Raw genomic sequence first — 20,726 nt, 5'->3', positions numbered from 1 at the left:
GTCAGTCCTCCATCACTGGGTTGTAAGCCAACTGCGGGCAGAGAGGCATCCAGTCCTTCTCAAACTCCCAGGGTGGATGAGGTGGGTGCCTTCTGGCCAGGTCCTTGAGCTGCTTCAGGGCCCTGGGGATGCTGCGTGGCTTGCATCCCTTTCACCTCCTGACCCCCTCTTCCATCATCGTGATATCCTCTGGACATTTTGACTTCTTCCCTTTCTTTCTCTGGTCCCGCCCCTCCCCGCACGGTGTCACCACCAGTCCCGGTGCGTCCCGCCTCCGCACTGTGGCTTTAAGCGGGTCCCACCGCAGCACCCCTCCCTCATCCAGCTCTCGCTTGGCTGCTCCTCACCGCCTCTTCTGCTCCTCCTCCTCCCTGCTCCTCCTCCTCCCGCTCCTCCGCGCCGCCGCCAGCCGTGCTGCGCGCTCAGCTGCTCTCAGCTCCCGGGACCCGCAGCCATGGCCGACATCAAGACTGGCATCTTCGCCAAGAACGTCCAGAAGCGACTCAACCGCGCACAGGAAAAGGTCAGCAGAGGGCGGCGGGAGGCCAGGGCAGGTGTTGCGAGGTGGGGGCGAACTGTAGGTCACTGGCTGCGGCTGCCGGGCCAGATCCTCCGGATGCGGCGCGTTACGGAGCCGGGCTGGGGCCAGGCGACGCGGACACTCGACCCGGCAGCGGGAGCATCAGGGACCCACAGACCCTGGTCCCAGAGGCACCAGGTTGTGCCTGGCCTCCGGAGCCCGCCCGGGGTCGCCGATTCCCTTCTTTCTTGGGCCCGGCGCCGGTGACCAGCTGTCGCAGGTGCTGTGGCTCTCTGCACCCGAGAAGAGCACATCTCCCAGAGCTTTGCATCTTCCCGAGCTTTGTATCTCTCCAGGAGCTTGCATCTCCCTCAGCTAGCATCTCCTGGCGCCGGCTTCCAGCTCGCCCGCAGGCAGCTAGCTGGGACGCGGGCCGCAGATGGGGCGGGAGATTGCGGCAGCCTTCAGTCCTCTGGGGGGATTTCGTGGCTACTTGAGTGCGGTAGAAACGAACGACCTAGCAGAGAAGCTCCCCCCCCAAATCTCTGGACCAATAAGACTGGATCGCAAACAACTAGCACCTTTGTAGAGTGCTCTCCTGGGAACCCTGGAGTTCAAAACAGAACACACTTTTCCCCTTTTCATGTATATTTGTATTCTTTTTGACGCCAATGTCCTTCCCTGGAAGGTCAAAAATAAATACGACCTGAACCCAAACAGTTCTTCTCAGAGCATTTTTGCACAAACGGGATGTTTTATTGCATTAAAATATGTATATAGATTATACGGGTTGGGATCCATGTTTTTTTCCAAACCCCCTTAGTAAATTGGCCATGGTAATTCATTTCTCCCTCCAGGATATACATACACAAGGGAAACCCAGGTACATAGCAAGCAAGTGCAGCCCCGAGCAGTTGGGGGGAGGGGGGTATGGGATGGATACTGGGCTTGCCTGGCTTTCCTGCTGACTGTTGTATCTGACAGCTCTAAGGTCTTCATTGGTGTCCTGAGCAAGGGACATTTTTTTTTTTTTAATTGTAGCTTGAGCATTGTACTTGAAAATGAATACTGGCTAACAAACCTCATGATTGGGATCAAGTTGAATTGTATTCTCTTTCATGTGGTAGTGTTTTCTGTTCCTGGGATATAGGGTGTTTGGCATTTTCCTGGGAGTCACATATGTGGTGTTACTCATTAGGACAGTGGATTTCTCTCTTCAGACCCACGCTCAGGCTGCTCCCCAGTTCTAGCCTTCCCCAAGGAGCTGAGCAGAAGGGGCACTGATCCCTTTGCCAGCACAGGCAGAGAGGCTTGGTGGCTGCTGCTAGTCCCTCCCTCTCTGCACACATGCACACTCTCAATGCAGTAAGAGGATTGTATTTCTTTTAATATCTACCCTAGCTCATCCTGAACCCGGGGATCCTCCTCCTGCTGCTCCCTCAGCGGCTGAATTAGCAAGACTTCCTGTCCCTTTCTAGTCCCTGGTTTCATGTTCAGAAAACAGCCACAGATCTATCTGCAGGTTTTGAGATTTGGATCAGATTTCTTCACCAGTTTTCAATACTTCATTTCATCTACTTGTAGTTATCTCTCCTACCCAAGTAATTACTTGACTCTTTGGTTTGAAGCTTTTCACTGAATCCACTTTCCATCTGTGAAGGAATTTAGTGATATGGTTTGCCTTTTCACATATTAAATTATTTCTTAATCTAGGTCACCAGCTGTTAATATGCCCAAAATAAATGAAAAGAAAATGTAATCTCTCTTACAGAGCATTCACGCCTGTATGAATTGTTGAAAACTCACTTTTTCCCTTTTTGTCATGATGAAGCTTGTGTGTATTAGATTGCAGTTGTGGATTGTGTTCATTCTCCTGTGAGAGTGAGGGTTTAACAAACCTCTTGTGGGGCCCAAAGTGTCCTTTTTTTTTTTTTTTTCCTGGGGATGGCTATTGATGAAATATGCCTGTTGCATCTAGGATGTTAAGACACCAAGAGGCTGTCTGCCCTGGGTAAATTCATGCCTTTTTGATCCTGTGTAACACTGGGACATGGTTAGCACAAAGGGAAAAGAGCAACCCAGCAAAGCTGAGATGGAAGTTGCTAGAGAATGGACAGTACAGTGTGATGCTGTTGGGGCTTCATGAGACATCTCCCCTCTTTGCTTTTCCAGACTCTTCTCCAATGAACTCTTTGTTTCAGTAACCATATGACACATATGTTCTTGAGACCTTGTGCTTCTTAGTTTTATAGGCATATTTTCCTAAAAAGTCTACTTCTTTGACTTTCTTATCACCTCTGCTCCACCTAACAGTTTGCATACATCCAAACGCACTACTGAAATTATCCGTAGAGGTGACTTATAGCTTTTTGTGAATTTAAAATACATTTTTTTTCTTATCAGAAGTCAAAAAAGGCTCATTGGGGAAAGAATGAAATATCATATAACCAGAAGAAATCACCCCAAAAAGAATCTCTTAATTCTACCTCCCAGAGACTTCACTATCATTTAATGTTTATCCCAGTAGATTTTACATGTGTGTATGTAAATATTGATACAACTAAAACATACATATACTATATGGTTTGATAACCTGTTTACTTCTTTAGTAATCATGAATAGTCTTCTATAAATGCATATCTTTTACCTCAAAATTATAAATGACTGAATTGTATTGGAATGTATGGATTTTAATGAAAACCCTATATTTTTTGGATATCAATTTTCTAATGTTTATGTATGTAAACGTAAGTCAGTTAGCAAACTCATAAGGAGAAGTTCTGCATACACCCATAATTTTCTCCTTAGATAAATTTCTAGAAGGAGAATTTTTGAGTCAAAGTTATGCTTATTTTTGTTACAGCTTGATTGCCTTCCAGAAAGGTGGTACAAATTTCCATTCTCATCAGCAGTCCATGAGACATTTGCCAACTCTGGATAATAAAATTTAAAATAACTCTTTAGGTTTGTCATTGGAAAAAAACGAGTTCCTCATTCATTTCATTTACTATTTGGAAATTGAAACTTATTTTGCATTCCTATGTTTTTAATTCATGAATCATGTGTTCATATTTTGCCCCTATCAGCATCTCCATCTTGTTATTTGTAAGAGCAAAAAATATATGAATCCTAAAGGTTGCAAACACATTTTCTTCCTTTCCTATTTTTCTAATGATTTTTTTTCCTAAAGAGAATAGTTATGCTTTATGTATATCTGCTTAAATGTACTGATTGTTTTGTATGGTTCCTTGTTTGGTAGTTGCATAAAGTCAGGATCCTGCCACTTGGAAATGTCAACCCAACATGGCTTGGAGAAAAATGGAATTTAATTGTGAATAATAAGGTTAGCTAATAACTTATATTAGGTTCTTGTACATATAAATTTAAGTATGTTTTTAATGTATTAATATATATCTGAATTAAACTGTGTACCTATCCTTACACATAAATAAATACATGCATATATATGTGCTTATTATATATATATATATATATATATATATATATATATATATATATATATATNAATTCTCAAAACAACTGCCATATATATATATATATATATATATATATATATATATATACACATATATATAAAGGTATTGGTATTGTGTTCATCTACAAATTTGTAGATGAACACATATATTTGTAGATGAATATATATATATATATATATTTGTAGATGAACACAATACCAATACCTTTATTTATTTTTATGAGGTGCTGATGGAACCCAGTGCCTCACACATGCTAGGCAAGTGCTCTATAACTGAGCCAAACCCTAGCCCCTTTATTTTATTGTTTGTATTTTCCTCTCTTCTACTGATTTGTTTCTATTTCTCTATTTTATTTTGTGTTTCTGTAAAATGTATTGAACTTTTATCCACCAACCCTGCTTCTCCTATTCTTGTCCTTGTACGTTCAAACATTTTTAAAATTTTCTTTTTTCTGTCATTTTAGTTAGGCTTTGGGAGGAGATGGAAATAAGCACATACAATTAGTTGTCCTGTTTAACCAGAAGCCTTTTTATTTAAATATTTGATCCTTCTGGATTCATTTTTCTACCATCTTTCTCTATTTGTGAAAAACTAGTGACATTTATTTGGTCTTAACTCTCTTTGACCTTGATGCAATATTTAAATCAGCGAAGCACTACATTTAAACATTTTTAAACATGATTTGAGTGAGCAGGATAACTTAGATATGTTATAATACCAACCTCTTTAGTATTATTATTTTTTTTTACAGTAAGGGTGTTAGACTATTTAAATTTTAAGGACCTGTCCAGTTTGATATGCTGTGTGTCATTTTATCTGTCCCAAATGATTATTACATAATCATCTTAGTTACCATTTTTTTCCATGCAATACATCTCCCAGTTAAATCATAGTTGCTTGAAGACAGAACCAAATGCATCGTGAGTCCTATGCACTCAGTGATGATTTAGTGATTTGATTTTCTATGTTCTTGCTTCTTTACGTCCTACTCCTGCAAACACATAGTATTGAAGAATCCTTCCACATTATTCTTTCTCTGACTTTTGTGAAGTTATGATGAGGGTTTTACTGTGTGGAACTGTCATTTTTGTAAGTGAATCAAATATTGTCAAAATCATGTTGTTTAACTCCATATTGATCTGGTAAGATAGCAAGAAAAATAATGTCTCTTTCTGCATGCTTACTTATGTGACATTATAGTTTTTTGGGAAATGTTGCTTTGTTGATGCCCATGTTTAGGTTTATTCTCAAAGAGAAACATGTGGATGGTGCATGTGTGTGCGTGCACACATGCATGTATGTATGTTTGTATGTAAATACAATAGGAGGAAGATGACCCTCTTCTGCCTAGAAGATTTCTCTGTGAACCTGTCTGTAGAAGAGTAGCTTATATGACTTCATTTACATCTGAGGGCACTTTGGAGACTGAACCCTTTTAAGATCTTCTGAAGACATTTTTTTTTTTTTGTAGTCTACTTCTCATTTCATAAAACGTATACCTTCTTCTGAGGTCTGAATGTGTTTCCCAAAGCATAACGGAAACTTAATCCCCTTGCAACAGTGTTGGGAGGTGGAGCCTAATAGGAGGTGTTTATGTTCTCAGGGCTCTACCCTCATGAATGTATCAATGCTGATTATAAAAAGGCTTGAGGTTGCCAGTTCTTTTGCTTTCTCTTGTCTTTCCATCTTCTGCCATAGAATGATGTAGCATAAAGGCTATATGGTCATGTGATGACACCTTGATGGAGGACTCCCCAGACTCCAGAATTGTAAGAAGTAAATCTCTGTTCTTTATAAATTACCCATATGCAGGTACTTTATTGTAGCTGCACAAATTGGACTAAGATACCATCTTTTTAATAATTTTCTCTGTTTTTAGAGACTGTCAAAATTAAAAGTAATTGTTAGGAAGACATATGTCAGGGTAAGGTTTTCTTCTTCCGTTGTTCCTTCACATAACTGGACATATACCAATGCATCCTTCTTTCTCTGGACTGAGTACACTAGGGAATCAGCACTATAGGAACTCAGCTTTTAATATTAGCAAAAGACTCTATTTTCCTTTATATGACATATATGATATGTGTGTAGGTTCCATGTCACATTTTAAAAATAAACTTTTCTATGGACCAATACAACTAATTACAAAAGCTGATATTCTTATATAAGCAATATGGCCCACTTGGGGTATAAAATTAGGTCCCATTTTTAAATATTCAAATTAAATGACTTCTCCAACTCATCCTATTATTATAAGAATCTTGTACTCCTTCCTAGGGTCCCTTGTGATAAGTCCAGAAATACAGGGAATTTTTCCTCTTTGCAGTAGTCAGTGGTTTTTACTCTAGCCTCATGAATTTCAGTTCTACAAAGGAATCCAGGACTTAAGTGTCATTCTTGTCCTCAGATGATCACTGCAGTGAACAGAGACAAAGAGCCCTTAATGGTGGATCTGAGGGTGCTGTCAGGGCCAGGAGCCTTTCTCACCAGGGTCATACCTACTCCAGTATGCCTGAGCTCCAAATGTGTGAATTCTATCAATGACTGGTCTTATTTTCCACTTCACTTTGTACATATACACATATAGCTTCTCCCTCCTATAAGATTTGCCCATAGTCCCAGGGTTCCTTCATTAGACAATATTTAAAATCAGTATACACACTGTGCCTGGAATTATCTATTCCATTCCATTCCATTCCATTTTTCCACTTTTAAGAAAATTCTTTTGGGGATATACAAAATTGATTTTAAGACTTTGATTTGAAAACACTGCCTTAGAGGACCTATGATATGTTTTCTTATAACTTGACTTTGGGCTACTTCAGTCCATCAAAGGGTGTGGGTGAGTGTGTGTATGTGTGTGTGTGTGTGTGTGTGTCTGCATATATTTACCTTTACACATATGTTAAATTTTAAACAAAATTTTAAAATTTTAAAGGTGTGACACAACTTGGGAGGGAATGAGAAGGGAAAGAATGTTTTTAAAATGACATATTGTTCTTACATTTTATAGTCTGGAAACTTGCATCTTTCTGTTTAAACACAATTTTATTTTATTTTTTTTTTTAGCCTTTTACAGTAGGAGCTATCTGAGTAGAACTCCTGAGGAAATATGTGGGCCAATGGACTTCTGTGAAAGATATAAAAGGTGCAAAGAGTCCTTGAGTTACAGATAGAATATCTAGATGTTCTCAATAATGGCTAGCATACATAATGAAAATGCTATCATTACAGAGTTCAAGGGACTTATCCATTAAGGATATAACAAAGCTCTATACAGCATCATGTGCTATTAAAGTGATATATGGTTATTATTTCCTAAGATTACAACCATGAGTGACTTTCAGCATGGGAATGCTGAGATGCCATTCTTATTGATTCAAATTCTAAATTTAAGTATTCTGTTTGGTTACAATTGTACTTCCTTAACACACTGAGCAGATCCTTTATTTGGAGTGACGTATAAAGCTATGGATAGGGTCTTAGTTTTAAAGTAGTTGTTATGTCATGGTCATATTATTGATTTTGAAGCTATTTAGAGCAGATGTACAAAACACAGTAAACAACTATTTTGGTATTTTCATCTTACTCTGATTCAGTTATTTGGTTGAAAGCTTAGTTCATGACTGGGAAGAACTTGAACATATAGTAATTGGACATATTAATAAGCATATATGTGTTTTTCCCCTGTCTTAAAGTGCTTATAATGATTTAGTAACATATTCATGGACCCAGGCATAAATGGACTTTTGTCATGGCACCTAAACTTTGTTGAATAACAGATGATAAATTTATATACTCTTAATCGTTAACTATTCTATTGTCAAGTCAGTGTGATAGAATGAGTTCATTCATTTAGAGACATTTATTGAGAATCTAATTTGTGAAATGCACGTGCTAGATCCAGATATACCTCATTTTATTGCACTTCAGAGATACTGTGAATTTTACAAATTCAAGGTTGCGGTAACCCTATATTAAGCAATCACCACCATTTTTTTTTTCCAACAGCTCAGATGATTGCTAGCATTTTTTTAATCAACAAAGCATTTTTAAATGAAGTCACTCATGTACATTAAATTTTTATATACAATGCTACTACACAACTAGTTGAGTACAGCATAGTGTAAACACAATTATTCTATTCACTAGAAGACAAAAATTCATGTCACTTGCTTTATTGTGATATTCATATTATTGTGGAGGTCTGGAGCCAAACCTATACTATCTCCAAACTATGCATATATCATTAAATAGCAGTCAACAAAGCTGTCCTAGTTGCACATAGAGACCTGAAAGAGTTGGTAGAGTCATAAATATATACACACACTAGAAACTACATAGTTATTCATTAAAAATCATAATTTAAAATTATGATTACAGTTTGGGATGTAACCAGGGAATTGACCTAGAATGAGAGGATTAGATAGCCTTCCCTGAAGAAGGTAGAATTTTTTTCCCCTCCACATTTTTTATTGGTGTATTATATTTGTATATAGTGGTAGGATTTGTTGTTGTATATAAGTACATTCACATGATATAACAATACAATTTCACCAATATCTCTCCCATCCTCTCCTCCCTTCCCTCTCCCTTTCTTATTCTACTGATCTCCCTTTGCTTTTCATATGATCACCTCTCCACCTTTCTTTTCCATTTTCCCCCTCTAGCTTCTGCATGTGAGAGAAAACATACCACCAACCTTGACCTTCTAAGTCTGGCTTATTTTGCTTAACATAAAGGTCTCAAGTTTCATCCATTTTCCTGAAAATGACTAATTTCATTATTTTTTTTAGCAGCTGAATAAAACTCCTTTGTGTATATAGACCACATTTAAAAAAAATCTATTCATCCATAGCCTGTTCCCATAGTTGGGTTACTATGAATTGTGCAGCTATAACCATGGATATGCATGTATTTCTATAGTATGATGACTTTAATTCATCAGGAAAAATACTGAGGAGTGGTATAGCTAGGTCATACAATGGTTCCTTGCTTAGTCTTTTGAGGAGTTTCCATACTGACTTCCATAGTGGTTGTACTAATTTACCATTCCACAGACAGTATAAAATTGTTCCCTTTTCTCCACATCCACTCCAGCATTTATTATTACCCTAATGGCTGCCATTCTGACTGGTGTGAAATGATATTTCAGTGTAGTTTTGATTTGAATTTTCCTAATTATTAATAATATTGAATAAGTTTTCTTTATTTGTTGGCCATTTGTATTTCTTCTTTTGAGAAGTGTCTGTTTAGTTCATTTCCCATTTATAAAATTGGGTTATTTGATTTTTGGTGTAAAGTTTTCTGAGCTCTTTATATATTCCAGATATTAATTCTCCCTCAGAAGGTAGATGTTCTCTCATTCTCTAGGTTCTGTATTAACATTCTTAATTATTTTCTTTGCTGTGCAGAAGTTTTAAAATTTGATGCCATCCCATTTATTAACTTTTGCTATTATTTCCTGAATTTTAGGGATACTATTGAGAAAGTCATTGCCTATGCCTATATACTGAACTGCTAACCCTACATTATAAGAAGGTAGATTTTAAACTAAGATCCTAAGGATGAACCGAAGCCATCAGACAAATGGGGGTTAGTATAGGGTAAATATGGGAGTCATAAAGCCCTCCATACCTTGGCTCTTTGCTCATATTCATTGAGCATAAACAAGAACTATAGTGTAGAATATAGAATGGACTGTAAATATCAGCCTAATAAGTAATATCTTCTACCACTCAGATATTTAACTAGGCAAAGGGGACCCTAATCAGTATAATCTCACTGTAGTAGCAATCTCTCTTTAGTGTGATCCGATTTTACATGCCAAAGGGTCTTTCTGGAGCATAGATACCCCTTGATATAGAGCCAGGACACTAGTTCAGAAATGACTCACCCTCTGAATTGCTATTCATACAAAGACTGCTTTGTACAATAGCAGTAAAGTCCAACCCAGCATGCTTTCAAGGATTTGTTGAGAGTAGGGTCTCTTATTTTAACCATCAGAAGGCCAAAACAAAAGTGAAATACTTATCAAGTCATTTAATGTCATAGTTCTAGAAAGGTTATTCTGCCTTCAAAATATTTGATTGCATTTGGATTGTATGTGGATTCTTCACATTTAATTAACTGTCTATATTTATACGTGAATATATAATATGCATCTCTCTGGGTTTGTTCCCTAGTTAGATACCAACTTATATTTTCCTCTTATAGAATTTAATTATATTTTTTAATGAATAGCTATGTAGTTTCTAGGGGTACAAAGATGTAAAGATATATATTTCTATGAACCCTTGCTGGCAGAGAATGTACACACACACATACAATTAATGGGTATGTACCTAATAGAAGGGGGATATTAAGGCTGGTGACAACCTGATTTACTATGGGGATTTCATTGATAATTTTGTAAGCAGTGGTCTTGGACTTAGGAATAATCAGCTTGCTTAGAGGACATTTTTTCAGTTTTTATTTGTTTAATGTTTTTATTGGTGCATTATAATTATGCATGTGAGATTAACTGTGACATATTCATATATTCACATAAAATAATTTGATTGATTTCATTCCCCAATACCTTCCCTTTCACTCCCCTCCACCCTCCCCTGATCCCCTTTCTCTATTCTACTGGTTATTAGGAAGGAATCTTAAATTTGGGAAGAGATTCTTTGTAGCAGACAGTTTTCTCTGCTACCTAATAGTGGTTGCAAACTCTTAAATAGTGTAAATGGTCTAAGCCTTAGAAGGATCTTCCAATTCATGGTAGCACAACGTAGGAGATTGGAACCTTTCACCATCTATGATTTCTTAGTATTTGAGACATCTGTACACAAAATCCTGCCTCTTTAACCTACAGATTTCTATAGTACAATGTCTTCTTCTTGCCTGTTCAGCTTTTTCTCTGTTCAGTGAGCTCTTCTGTAAATCATTTCCCCTAGGAAAATGATTTCTGAACTTTTCTTTCTACCACTTCACAAAATGCTTCTGTCTGTGGGGACCACTATCATTCTTGAATTATGGGTTAGGACATATGTCCTTCAATGTCGGGCTCCCCTGAGGATCTGCATTGACTCATAGTCACTCCTGTTAAGCATAGAGAAGGAATCTAGAAAGCAAGTTCTTCTAGGGCAGTGTGGTCAGAAACACTTGGGAAGGGGACAAATTAAAAGTGCAGATTCTTGGGCCGAGTTGAGTTACTGATTTAGCAAATGATAATCTTTTTAGTGAAAGATTTGAGCATCTACATTTTTAAGTTCTTTAGGTGGACACTGCTTTAGAGAAGGGGCCTTTAGTTGAGATTTTGTGGTGGTTATAAGCTTATAGGACCACTTCAGTGTTATGATATGAAGAGTAAATTTACCTCTGAAGTAGTGAGAGAGAATGATAAAAAGGAGTATGCTATAGGATGTTTAAAAAATGCCTTTATGCTTAAAAGAGCCTACCCTAAATTTCAAAGAAATCAATCTATTTTCTGGAAGTCGGATTGGAAATGTTTCATCAAGAGCCAAATGGCTCTCTTATTAGGAATGTTACTATGTAGCATGGAAAGTTGAATCTTGTGGAAAATTGGATTCTGTGTAATCTGATTCTGTAAAAGCCATTATATTTTTAAAACAATGCTGGTTAATGCAACAACTATAAAAAGTGCAGTGAAATGAAAACTAGGCTTAAGGCGCTTAGGTTATAGCTCAGTGGTACAGGGCTTGCCTCACACATGTGAGGCGCTGAGTTCGATCCTCAGCACCATATAAAAATAAATAAATAAAGTAAAGATATTTTGTCCATCTTAAAAAAAATCTTAAAAAAACACTAGGCTTAAAAACCTGTTGCATATTTTTGGTAGAGACAGGAGGAAATGGGGTGAGTTTGAGGGACTTATTTATAATTACATTGACCTTACATGTTTTATTATGGGATGAGGCACAATTAGACTGCTTAAAGTTCCTGGTAGGGAGAGTGGTCAAAACTCAGAGGCGAAATTCGGGTCCACTGTGAAGGAATACCATTTTCTAGGAACTCAAATTTTCTTTTTTTTTCTCTTTTTAGTATTTTATTGATGGTTTATGTGTCTATATTTACAACAGATATTTCCTTATAGTTTTTTTTTATGATGTCTTTGTTGGTTTTTGAATCAAGGTAACAGTGGCCTCATAGACTGAATGGGGAAGTGATTCCTATTCTTCTAGTTTTTGGAATAGTTTGATATTAATTCTTTAAATGTTGAGAGAATTTACAAGTGAGGCAATCTAGGAAAGGTTTTTATTTGTGGATAAAAAATTTAATTGTTAACAAAGTTTTGTTACTTGTTTTAGGTCTATTTCAATTTTCTAATTTTTTTTTCAGTCAGATTTGGTAGTTTGTGTGTTTTCCATTTCACCTAGTATTTATCCATTTTTTTAGCATATAATTATTTATGATATTTCTTTTTATTCTGTAAGGTCTGCTGTACCATTCCAAATTTTAATAATTTCAGTCTTCTTTTTTTTTCAGTTCTTGGTCAGTGTATCTAAACATTTGTCACTTTGTTAATTTCCTCAATGAGCCAACTTTTGGTTTCATTGATTTTATGTATTGTTTTTGTATTATCTATTCCATTTATTTCCAGTATCATCTTTATTATTTCCGTACTTCTGTTCATTTTGGAATAAATTTGTATTTAGTTTAACATGGAAGGTTAGATTATTTGACAGCTTTCTTCTGTCAATATAGGTGCTTATAGCTGTAAATTTCCTGTTAAGCACAACTTTGACTATATCCTGTAAGTGTTGGTATGCTGTATATTCATTTTTATTTATGCCAAAGCATGTTGTCATTTCTTTTGTGATTTATTCTTTGGTCCATTGTTTAGGAATTTGATGTTTCATTTCCATAAATTTGTTAATTTTCCAAATTCTCTTCATAATTTCTAATTTCATCCAGTTGTAGTTGGAGAATGTACTTCATGTGATTTCAATTTGTTAAAATTTATCGAGGCTTGTTTTATAGTCTAACATATAATATATCCTGCAGAAAGTTTCATGTATACTTGAAGAATTGCATTCTTCTGTCAGTGGTTGGATCATTCTGTAGATGTGTTCCAGGACTAGTTGGTGTATAATGTTCACATCTTTCTAGTCAGTCTTTTGTCTCGTTCTATTATCAGAAGTAAGGTATTGGAATTGTCTTGTTGAATTTTCTGTTTCGTTCTGTCAATTTTTGCTTTGTGTATGGTACTTTTACTAGGTACATAAATGTTTAGATTTATTATATCTGCTTCATAGATTGCCCTTTTGTAATTGTAAGATGTCTTTGTATCCAGTAACAATTTTTGTCATAAAGTCTATTTTGCCTGATTATTATTACAGCCTCTCCAGGTCTCTTTTGGTTACTGTTTGTGTGATGCATCTTTTCTATCCTTATACTTTTAAACCTATATATGTCTTTGACTCTAAGTTATATCTTTTGTAAATAATATAGTTGGACTTTAAAAATCTGTTTTGCCAATTTTTATCTTTTAATTGGAGTATTGAATCTGCTTACGTTTAATATAATTATTGAAAAGGTAGAATTTGTCTCTGTCATTTATGTCTTTTTCCTTTTTGTTCCTTTATTTCTCATTCCTTTCTTGTTTGCGTTAAAAAGATATTTCAGCATGGCATTTTAATTCCCTTGTTTCTTTTACTATCTTTTGTAGTTCTTTTCATTGTGATTGCTCAGGGTTATGATTAATTTGTAGTAATCTAGTTCAGATTAATGCTAACAATTTAAATAGTGTGTAAAACTTTACTGTTCTGTAACTCATCTCTTTCCTCATCCATTGTGCTGGAATTATCAGACAAATTATGTCTTTACATATTGTATGCGCATCGTTAAGATTTGCAACTATTAGTTTATCTAATTGTCCTATGCATCAGATGAGATAAAGATGAATTAAAGTAAAAAGTGCATTTCCATTGTTTTTTTACATTAGCCTTTGTAAGTTGGTGCATCTTTCAAAAATATTTGTCTTATGAAATTGGCTCTACTAAGTAATACTTAGCTGATTCACACATTTAAAATGATAGAGCAAAAAATTGATAATAGGATGATAGTAGGAGATACCTGTATTTTCAGATTTATTAAATACAACTCCAACTAGAAAAAAGTATAAAGACTTAGTGGTTTTAGCCATTTTGTAACTAAAACTACAGTTGCATTCTAATAAATGGTTTACATTATTGAGAAAATGTCTCATAGTTTCCTAAATAGTCTTACAGTTTCTTTGTTACAAGCTATTCAATATTATTTATAACACCTTAAAATACATGCAACATTTTATGCATTTTTTTTCTGGATCCTTAAAATTTTTTATCAGATTCTCAAAAACAAAAAACCAAACCAAACCAAAACAAAACAAAATAAAAACTCTGTGAAACGTAAAGTATTAAGGAATGTTTTTGGCTTAAACAGTTCCATTAAACTTTTTTTTTTGGTTGTTCAAAACATTACAATGCTCTTGACATATCATATTTCATACATTTGATTCAAGTGGGTTATGAACTCCCATTTTTACCACGTGTACAGATTGCAGAATCACATTGGTTACACATCCATGTCCATTAAACTTTTTGATGATCACAAAATTCTGAAGAGGAGGAAAAATAAAAGTCATTGGTAGATTGGTAGATGGTAGAACTCCTTGCACTCAGGCACCCAAGATGGTTTGTTCTGTTTGTGGTCATGCTCCTTGTTCCTTGACAAAGAAGAATATATGAGTACTTCAAGATTTGATCCAGTCAGGTTGTGATTGTTTTGAACCTGAATATGGAGGAGGGGGGATGCTTTCTCCCACTCCAGTTTATCATCACACATTTTTTTTTTCGGGGGTACTGAGGATTATACTCAGGGGCACTCAACCACTGAGCCACATCCCCAGCCCTATTAGAGACAGGGTCTTACTGAGTTGCTTAGTGCCTTGCCATGGCTGAGGCAGTTTTTTGAATTCAGGATCCTATTGCTTCAGCCTCCCAAGCCACAGGATTACTGGAGTTCGCTACCACGCCCGGCCATCATGCACTTTAATATAATTATTTTGATCTGTTATTTAAGGGATAGTAAAACTTTTTAAGTTAATTCAGTCCTTAAGTTACTCTAGCCTGCCTTTCTACAGTTGTTCATCTTATGGCAGCTAGAGGTTTTTATGTAGTGGTGGCCCAGGTAAGTGAGGAGGAAACCTCTATCAGAGGCATTTATTTACAGAGGGCATTAGATGAGACCCTGTACAATTTGGCTATAGAGCAGCCTCTTTTTGGGTAGTGTAGTAGCATTGATAACCCTCCTCTCAATTTTAAGAGTTGCTTTCTCAAATTGAAATTGAAAGACTGCCCACATTTATGTATGTATGTTTCTTAGAAATTTTAGAATGAGATATGACATGCATGTACTAATTAGTGACAATCTTATCAACTTGACACACACACATATATATATATATATCTGCTGCAATTCAGATGCTAAGGTCATAAGGCATTTCCTGAATAGAGTTAGGCTCCTTCATACCTCATTTCAGCTAATACTACCTTCCTCTATTCATTTTTTATCCCAGTTACCCACTATTCTGATTCTAACTTGATAAGTTAGTTTCATGCCTTCTTGAACTGAGTATAAATGGAATCGTATGGCATATACTCTTTTAGATCTTTAGCTTATTGTAATGTATATGAAATCCATTCAAGTTGCTGCATACAAGAGTAGTTCATTCTTTTTTTAAATCAATGAATAATTCTATACTGCACAAAGTCTCACAATTTATTTATCCATTCTCCAGTTGAAAGGATTTGGTTGTTTCCAATTTTTGGCCATTATGAATAAAAGCTGTTATACATGTCTTTTGGCTGCCCAGACCACTCATTTCTCTTAGATTAATACCTAGAAAGATGTATTAGTCTGTGTTCTGTTACTTAACTGAATACCTGAGTATGGTACTTTATAAAGAAAAGAGGTTTATTTGGCTCATATTTTTTGGAAGCTGAAAGTTCAAGATGAGGTGGTTTCAACTGTTCAGCTCTGTGAGGGCCTTTTGGCTGCAATGCAACATGGCAGATGGCATTATGGTGGAAGTATTATATATAGAGAGAGCAGTTACATGATAAGATAGAAAGCAAGAAATATTCAAGGTCATACTTGCTCTTTTGTAACAGCTGAATCTCTTGGTAACTCACCAGGGTCACATGAAAACTACATGAATCCCTTGTAAGGGTTGTGCCCCCATTGACCTAATTAGCTTGCACTAGGCTTACCTCTTAAAAGTCCCACCATCTCAGCATCACCACATTGAGAACTAAGTTCCCACCCATGGATTTTTGTGGGTACACACTCAAACCATATCCATATCATAGCAGAATGGAATTACTGATTCAGTAAGGTGAAAATTGTTAGCTTTTGAAGATAATGCCAGTTTTCCAAAGTAGTGCTCCAAATTTACATTCCATTCAAGTTGTGAGAGCTTAGAAGCTTATATCTTTTAGTTATAAATTTGATATTGAAAACCAAGTTGTGCCTGTCCACTGTTATATCACCATAGAACTCATTTAATTATGGAATGATTTTATCTTTACATATTTTATGCCTAATCATAGAAACTCTTCTCTTGGAGGAACCTGTCAACATTTTGCATTTGAGTTCAGTGGTGAGGGCATGGCCACTACCTTTAACTTACACTGCAGCTCACCTGTTTAGAGAAACTGTACAGAGGGTGTCTATACAGATTGGTGGGTAAGGATTGGGAGCATGGGGTGCTTGCTGTCACAGTGATACCAGGGTTTTTGTGTGCCCTAATCTTCCTTCTGTCTCCTGAACAGTGTCTTGCTCCCACATAAATGACTTTCCCTTCAGGTGTCTGTGGTACACTAACTCATCATTGGCGCCTCTGGGCTTAGGTGAGGCCCATTAACATGGCCTGCTCTGACCAGCTCCGCTTCACCCTGGTTCTTCCTGGCACAGCACATCCCCCTGTCAATTGGCTGGAGTGACGTTGGGCTCTGATTCTCAGGCCATGCTGCACAGCCACATGACCAGTGCTACAGCAACTGGACCCTAGCCCCCCAAATCTGCCAACTTTCCCAGTCAATTTTCCAAATCCCTGTGTCTTCACCACATGAGTATCGTGAGCCACTTGGGGAATCTAAACTTCTGGTCTCCTTTGTCTTGTCACTGTGCAGCCACAGTGATGTAGCTGTGCCTTAGGTTGGTGAGTGAGGCAGCCCAAGGAGTAATCTTTCCAGGCAATCAATGGGGGATAAGGGCCATACCTTCCCTCTGACCTTGATGTTATTCTTGCTTTGAAGGGGAAAGGGGAAGGAATTCAAATGCTTTTTCTTCTATCTTTTCTTTTCCATGGAGGGAAATGCTTTCTTCTTCATTCTCTATATCCTCTTGCCACAGAGCATTCTAGGCCATCATGGGTACAGGGACAACTTCCTACCACCATAGGAGGAAGCCCTATGTGGCTTTAGAGACACAAAAAAGAAAATGAGGGATTATGAAAAAATTTTCACTTAAGTCATCTTAATTCTTGTACTCAGACTTGTTTGCATTAAGAATTGGGTATTTTCTATCTCTTAGGCACTATTACAAGCATATATTAACTTATTTAACCCTCATAGTAGGTGCCATTATTATCTCCATCTCATAGATGAAGAGTGTAACACACACGAAGGAAAAGCTTACTTGATTGGTTTGAGACTCCTTAGCTAGTTATGTGTCAGTTGGGATTTGACCTTGGGACTCTCTAGTTCTAGAGAGTCCATATTTTCTGAAAAGACTGAAGACATTGCCATTCAATATCATCATCCTCTAGTGATATTTCTCTGCAATATTGAGAAAATATTGGGTCTCCTGCAGTAGCCAAGGGTAGGGAAGAACTTCTGATACCTGAAAATGTTCCTTTTTTTTTTTTTAGTTCTAGAGATTGAACTCAGGGCCTCTTGGGTGCTGGGCAAGTACTGTACCCGAGTTAAACTGTCCAATCCCCTGGGTAGTAATTTCACCACTGAATTTGTATTTTTTTTTTTTTTTTTGTGGGAGAGAATGAAGCCTTGTTGCTTCCATTTTGCCATTTTTTGGGATATCATTCTCTGGTTTTATTCCTTATATTTCCTTCATTACTGTATGTGTCTTTATTTTTATATTCCTGGAAACTCTCAGTTATCCTCTTCTTATCTAAGGGCATTGTTTTATTTACTGACTTTTTTAAAAGTGGGGACAAACCAGTATGAGAATCATATGTTTTTGATGGTATGACAGTTTTATTCCAGCAACTTACACTACTTTAAGAAATATCATGCTCAAAGTTTTATAGAGCCTGGGAAGGAGGCACTGATGGTTGGGAAAAGTCATGAAGAATTCTTGAGTATATGAGTTCATGTCACTTTTTACAAGATAAGCATCTTTCAAAACCTTTACAGCTTATCCTAAATTGAGCACTAGGAGAAATAAGAGGAACATATGCCACCAAAACATGACCTTACAACCTGGGAAGAAAGAGAGCAAAGCAAGGGTGTGTGTGTGCTACCAGATTGGCAACGGGCAAACTTTTACAAAGGGCAGGTGTTTCCTAAGCCTCAGAAGCCTTGTGCATGTTCTGTAGCTGCTTCTCAGCAACTTGCATATGCTAAGCATTCTGATTTTCACTTATTTCAATAACTCTATTTTCATCTTGCCAGATGTTTTATATTTTCTCTTCAATTCAGTCAATTCTACGTGATCCATCATAGAAACTCTGTACTGTTTTATGACAGTTCGAGTTCTTTCCCTTGATATATGGCAGAGATTACAGATTGCCCCATAATATTGATTCTTCCCTTTTCCTTTAATGGCACAATGCTGGATTTTGCTGTTAAAGACATTTCCAGCTTCATTTGCAGCTAGCTGTGGCCATGTGACTAAGCTCTGACCAGTGGAAGGTAAACACAGAGGCACAATAACTTTTACGTCTTGATCCTCTCCTTCCTGCACTGTTTTGATGTGGATCCTCTGAAGGGTGATGGAGCTGGAGCCATCCCAGGTGTTAAGTAAAACAGGAAAATGAGATGGAGGAACTTGAGTTCCCTGCACTGTGAAGCCACAATGGCATCCTGGGCTACTTAAACTAGGACAATTGCAAGAAGGAGCAAAAGGTCCTATTTTTTTTTTTTTTTTTCATCTTTATTCCTGAAGCTTAAACCTTGTCCTAAGATTTAGTTTGAATAATTTCAAATTGACATTATTTAGTGAATCAAAAAATTTAAGTATTAGGGATGGAGATATAGCTCAATTGGTAGAGTGCTTGCCTTGCATGCACAAAGCACTGGGTTCTAATCCCCAGTACTACACACACAAAAAAAAAGTATTGGCAATTTTATTCAGCTCAGCTTAAAAATGTGCATTTACTTTTCTACTTTTTTGCATTTTCACTGACTTTTGCAGTCTACTATATGAGCTTGCATACTGTGGAAGCAGAGAGGATTTGGAAGGTGCAAAGATGACTCAGGCATGGAGAAATATTCAAACAGGAGATAATGAGCAGATGTTTGATTACTTGGAAGTTATCCAAAATGTGGGTTGAAGAGATTTCTCTCTTTAGTTAAGACCTCCTTGGAGCATGGGGAGATATTTTTATGCAAATTAGTTGGAAGGCAGATACCTGGGCAGTAGGGTGTATCAGTGGATGACCTTGGGGTTTGACCCCTGGGCAGTCATTTCCCTTGAACTATGGTATGAATCATCTGCCAATGGAAGACACTGATGCTGCTATCAGGGGACTATTTGGAGTTGAACATGACACTTTAGAAAGGGTGTCTTTGGTAAGCTGTAAGCTGTGGTGCCAGACTGAAAAGAAGATATTGCTATAGTTTGGAAGCAGTTCAGGATGGTCAGAATGTTTGGAACTGGCCCGTGATGGACCTTGTCAGTTCCCAGCTGGGGATGGTCTCTGTGAACCTCTGCATTTTCCATAGTAAATGCATAACATGATGCTATTTTTTTTTCACCCTGCAATTTGAATCAGAGCTAATATGCAAGTATTGGCGCAGGATGTAGTATTTCCATAGAATTTAAATGGTAGCTATTTTAATTTTCTTTGGATTTCGGAGTATTTCTCAAGGTGGCAAATTTGTGCTATATTTATATGTTTTAATTCTTCCTTTAGAATAGATGGTGAAAAGAGGCTCTAAGTGTATATTCCACACATCTGTTTGGGCCCCAAAGAGAAACACCTTGTTTAAACTGAGAAAACATATTTCCTTTGGTCACACTCAAGTATAATTGTGAGGAGCCCTAGACCCAGAGGTGGAGACACACTTTTGGACATCATCCGCCTGCTCTCAGGTACCTCCCAGGTGGGTCCTGTGGTCCTTTTCTCCTGTGGCCCTGGTCCCCAGCCATAGGGCAAGACTCTGGGAACCTTTGGAAAATCTTGATTCCCCTTCATGCTGAGAACCTGCTTTAGGTTAAGACCAAGATAGAAAGACAAGTCTTTATTCTCTTTTCCTCAAAGCTCTGTGCATATCAATCCTTCATATAAATCCTACAGAAAACAGTTTAGACTATAGGAAAGGACCTGGTTCTGTAAGATTGAAAAGGCATCAGCTTTTCCCTCTATTCAAGCTCCAAAGTCTCCTTCAAAACTCTAGTGGCATTTTCACACTGATAGCAGTAAAAAAAAAAAAAAAAAAAAAAAAAAAAAAAAAAAAAAAAAAAAAAAAAAAAAA

At 37.0% G+C, this 20,726-nt stretch overlaps 1 protein-coding gene and 1 pseudogene across 2 annotated transcripts in view; both read left to right on the top strand.

Moving 5' to 3' along the window:
- The first annotated feature begins 329 nt into the window (after positions 1 to 329).
- Positions 330 to 20,726, top strand: part of Amph (amphiphysin) — a 216,667-nt gene continuing 196,270 nt past the window's right edge. The window contains exon 1 of one of the 2 annotated variants that reach the window (XM_048786476.1): positions 330 to 523. In XM_048786476.1, coding sequence (XP_048642433.1) covers positions 455 to 523 — 69 coding nt within the window. In that variant the 5' untranslated portion in view covers positions 330 to 454. The remainder of the gene's footprint in view (positions 524 to 20,726) is intronic. The other variant, XM_048786475.1, reaches the window with a different exon arrangement.
- The window catches only part of LOC107146022, a 93,924-nt pseudogene continuing 74,157 nt past the window's right edge, over positions 960 to 20,726 (top strand).

Source organism: Marmota marmota, unplaced genomic scaffold (genome assembly GCF_001458135.2).
Source record: "Marmota marmota marmota unplaced genomic scaffold, marMar, whole genome shotgun sequence".
Classification (NCBI taxonomy): domain Eukaryota; kingdom Metazoa; phylum Chordata; class Mammalia; order Rodentia; family Sciuridae; genus Marmota; species Marmota marmota.
This window is presented reverse-complemented; position numbering and strand designations above follow the sequence as displayed.